The sequence below is a fragment of the Macadamia integrifolia genome, unplaced genomic scaffold, assembly GCF_013358625.1.
Source record: "Macadamia integrifolia cultivar HAES 741 unplaced genomic scaffold, SCU_Mint_v3 scaffold1901, whole genome shotgun sequence".
Taxonomy (NCBI): domain Eukaryota; kingdom Viridiplantae; phylum Streptophyta; class Magnoliopsida; order Proteales; family Proteaceae; genus Macadamia; species Macadamia integrifolia.
Window position 1 is genome coordinate 4,334 of NW_024868410.1, and position 2,983 is coordinate 7,316.

At 39.4% G+C, this 2,983-nt stretch overlaps 1 protein-coding gene across 1 annotated transcript; it reads left to right on the forward strand.

The window, feature by feature from the left end:
* Positions 1-864: 864 nt before the first annotated feature.
* Positions 865-2,468, forward strand: LOC122065150 (chalcone synthase 2-like). The gene is made up of 2 exons (XM_042628958.1): positions 865-1,179; positions 1,275-2,468. The coding sequence occupies exons 1-2, from the start codon at positions 1,002-1,004 to the stop codon at positions 2,270-2,272; spliced, it is 1,176 nt and encodes a 391-aa protein (XP_042484892.1). The 5' UTR covers positions 865-1,001; the 3' UTR covers positions 2,273-2,468.
* Positions 2,469-2,983: the final 515 nt, after the last annotated feature.

Genomic DNA, 2,983 nt, shown 5'->3' on the forward strand with positions numbered 1-2,983 from the left:
ATCTCCATTTTCTCTTCTTTCATTTAAAATCTCATCACCTTGCATTGATGCATGTCTATGTTCCTACCAATAAAAGAAAATGCATGAATAGGTAAACAGATGTTAGTAATTGGGAATAAAAATTATAGAAGGATTACTAAATTTGGAAATTTAAGGTACAATGATTGATATTAACACAAAATTGGTAATAATAACCTTAATTAGTCAAACAAGGCGCCTGTTCACATATTGTTTATACACGACCAAAATTGGATGGATACAAAACTTTGCTATCAGTGGCTCAAACATCAATATGAAACACAGTTCTTTCTAGAATGTTGTCTCATAAGTCACTTTCTAGACTTTTTCTTAGTTAAGAAGGATTCTCACATGAAGGGGATGGGGAGGGTTGAAAATATATACCACATATTTTTTCGAGGGAAAAGATCTTCTCCAACATGTAGGGTGTACAATTCAACATCCGATGGTCAGGAGGATTGGGGGTATTCGCCCATATATTGGGGTGCATGTCAAGTCTTTCTAGCCATCAGATGGGTTGAGAATCCAACGCATTGGGGAAAAGCCGGATAATTTATTCGAACCCCAACCACACTAATTATCTCTCACCACCAGAAAATTAAAAATAAAAAACTCTATACGAAAACTACAAGTCAATGCGACGGAGTCTACAAACAAAGGTGACGAAGATGCCCCAAAACTTAGTCAACTATTAGTTGTATTACTCCAAGTCTCTTTGACTTGTTTTCAAAAAAAGGCTATATACCACTTCAACGTCTAAGTTGCCAATAATGGATCCATTCAAACTTCCAACTTCTATAAAACCCCATGCATCTGTCTAGCTATTTCATCAAGTCATCACTTGCTTGCTTATTGTTTCTATAGCTGGCCTTCCTTCCATCTTAATTGATTCTCTATTTCATCGAATCATCATCGCTTGCTAGTTTCTATATCCTTCCCTTCCATCTTAATTTATTCTTCTATCCACAAAAGAGTAACAAGCAATGGGTTCAGTTGGAGAAATCTATGAAGCGCACTGCTCGCAGGGTCCAGCCACAGTTCTGGCCATTGGCACAGCAAATCCATCCAACTGTGTGTACCAGCCTGAGTTCCCTGATTTCTACTTCAGATCCACAAAGAGTGAACATATGACTGAATTGAAAGACAAGTTCAAGCGAATCTGTATGTACTTTATTACATTTCTGAAATTAACTTATAAAGCTAATAGGATTACTGCATTTGGTTTGACATTCCTTTTCTCTATGCTTCTATAACAGGTGACAGATCAACAATCACAAAACGTCATCTCTACATGACTGAGGATATTATAGCGGAGAACCCTGACTTCTACAACCCTATGGCTCCAACACTTGATGCACGCCAAGATATTATGGTTGTCGAGGTTCCCAAGTTGGCTCGAGAAGCAGCCTTGAAAGCCATTGAAGAATGGGGACAGCCCAAATCAATGATCACCCATGTTGTATTCACTACCATTTCGGGTGTTGATGCACCTGGTGCCGACTTCCAACTCATCAAGCTCCTTGGCCTTTCACCCACCGTCAGACGTGTGATGATGTATCATCTAGGTTGCTATGGTGGTGGCAGTGTCCTCCGTGTTGCCAAAGATCTTGCTGAGAACAATAAAGGTGCTCGTGTCCTCGTGGTTTGTTCGGAGTTGAACTCTGTAAGTGGCTTCAAGGGACCTACCGCAACTGACTTCCACACCCTCCTTGGGCAGGCAATCTTTGCAGATGGCGCTGCAGCTTTAATCGTTGGTGCTGACCCCGACACTTCAGTTGAGCGCCCACTGTTCCAACTCTTCTCAGCTGGTACACGAATTCTCCCAGACTCAGATGATATGGTTGAAGGCCACTTGCGTCAATCAGGTCTTTCAATCAGCTTATCCAAGGATGTGGCCAAAACTATTGTTGGGAACATCGGAAAATGCATGGAGGAAGCATTCAACAAGGTTGGTATTTGTGATTGGAACTCCATTTTTTGGATATCTCACCCTGGTGGCCCAGCAATTTTGGACCTCATTGAAAAAACCCTTGGTTTGAAGGAGGAGAAGCTGAAAGCATCAAGGAAAGTGCTAAGCGAATTTGGTAATATGTCGAGCCCCACTGTGATGTTTATTTTGGATGAGATGAGGAACATGTCTAAGAAGGAAGGGAAAGCCACAACTGGAGAAGGGTTTGATTGGGGTGTGCTATTAGGGTTTGGACCAGGTCTAACTGTGGAGACAATTATCTTGCGTAGCATGGGTACAGTTTAATTCGGGCTTACTGATCTTACTAATTTCCAATGATTTGTAGCTACACCTTGCTGTATGGGGTTTTCTGTATAGCCCTATATATTGGGACCTCATTGCTTTATTGTTTGGTCCCTCTTAGCATTTATTGTTTAGCAAGGGCCCAAGGCCTTAGTTTGATTTTTAATTATTTTTTGTACTTGTTAAGCTTTTTTTGATAAAATACTATCTTAAATTTACCCCATATGTCTCTCTTCCATGGTTAGTAAGTTCAGAACGGCAATAATTCATATACAACAGTTAACTGAACTAGTACTTCATGGCAATAATACTTTCTAAAAATCCAACGTAATGATATTGTTTCTCCACAAGCAAAAATTTGGGATTGGTCGTATAGTAGCGATAGAACAAGTTAGTACTTGGAAACTGATTGATGGCCCTTCCACAAAAGTATGTATGCTCTAGATCAGTCTGTTGTTTAGGTGGGTCATATAGAACTATATAAATCTTTACATGTATGATGTTCATTAGGACATTGGCACGTACATTTGATGATTTCGACATTAAGTATTTTAATCTTTTTTAGCTAAGAAGTCTTTCGTATTAAAATAAGAATATGAACAAAAAAAGGGAAAAATACCAAATACAAAGTAGGTCAAAAACAACCTAATAAAAAACAAGACGAGAATAGAGATGTCATAGATCCACCTTCGGCATTGCCAATAGCAGATAAGG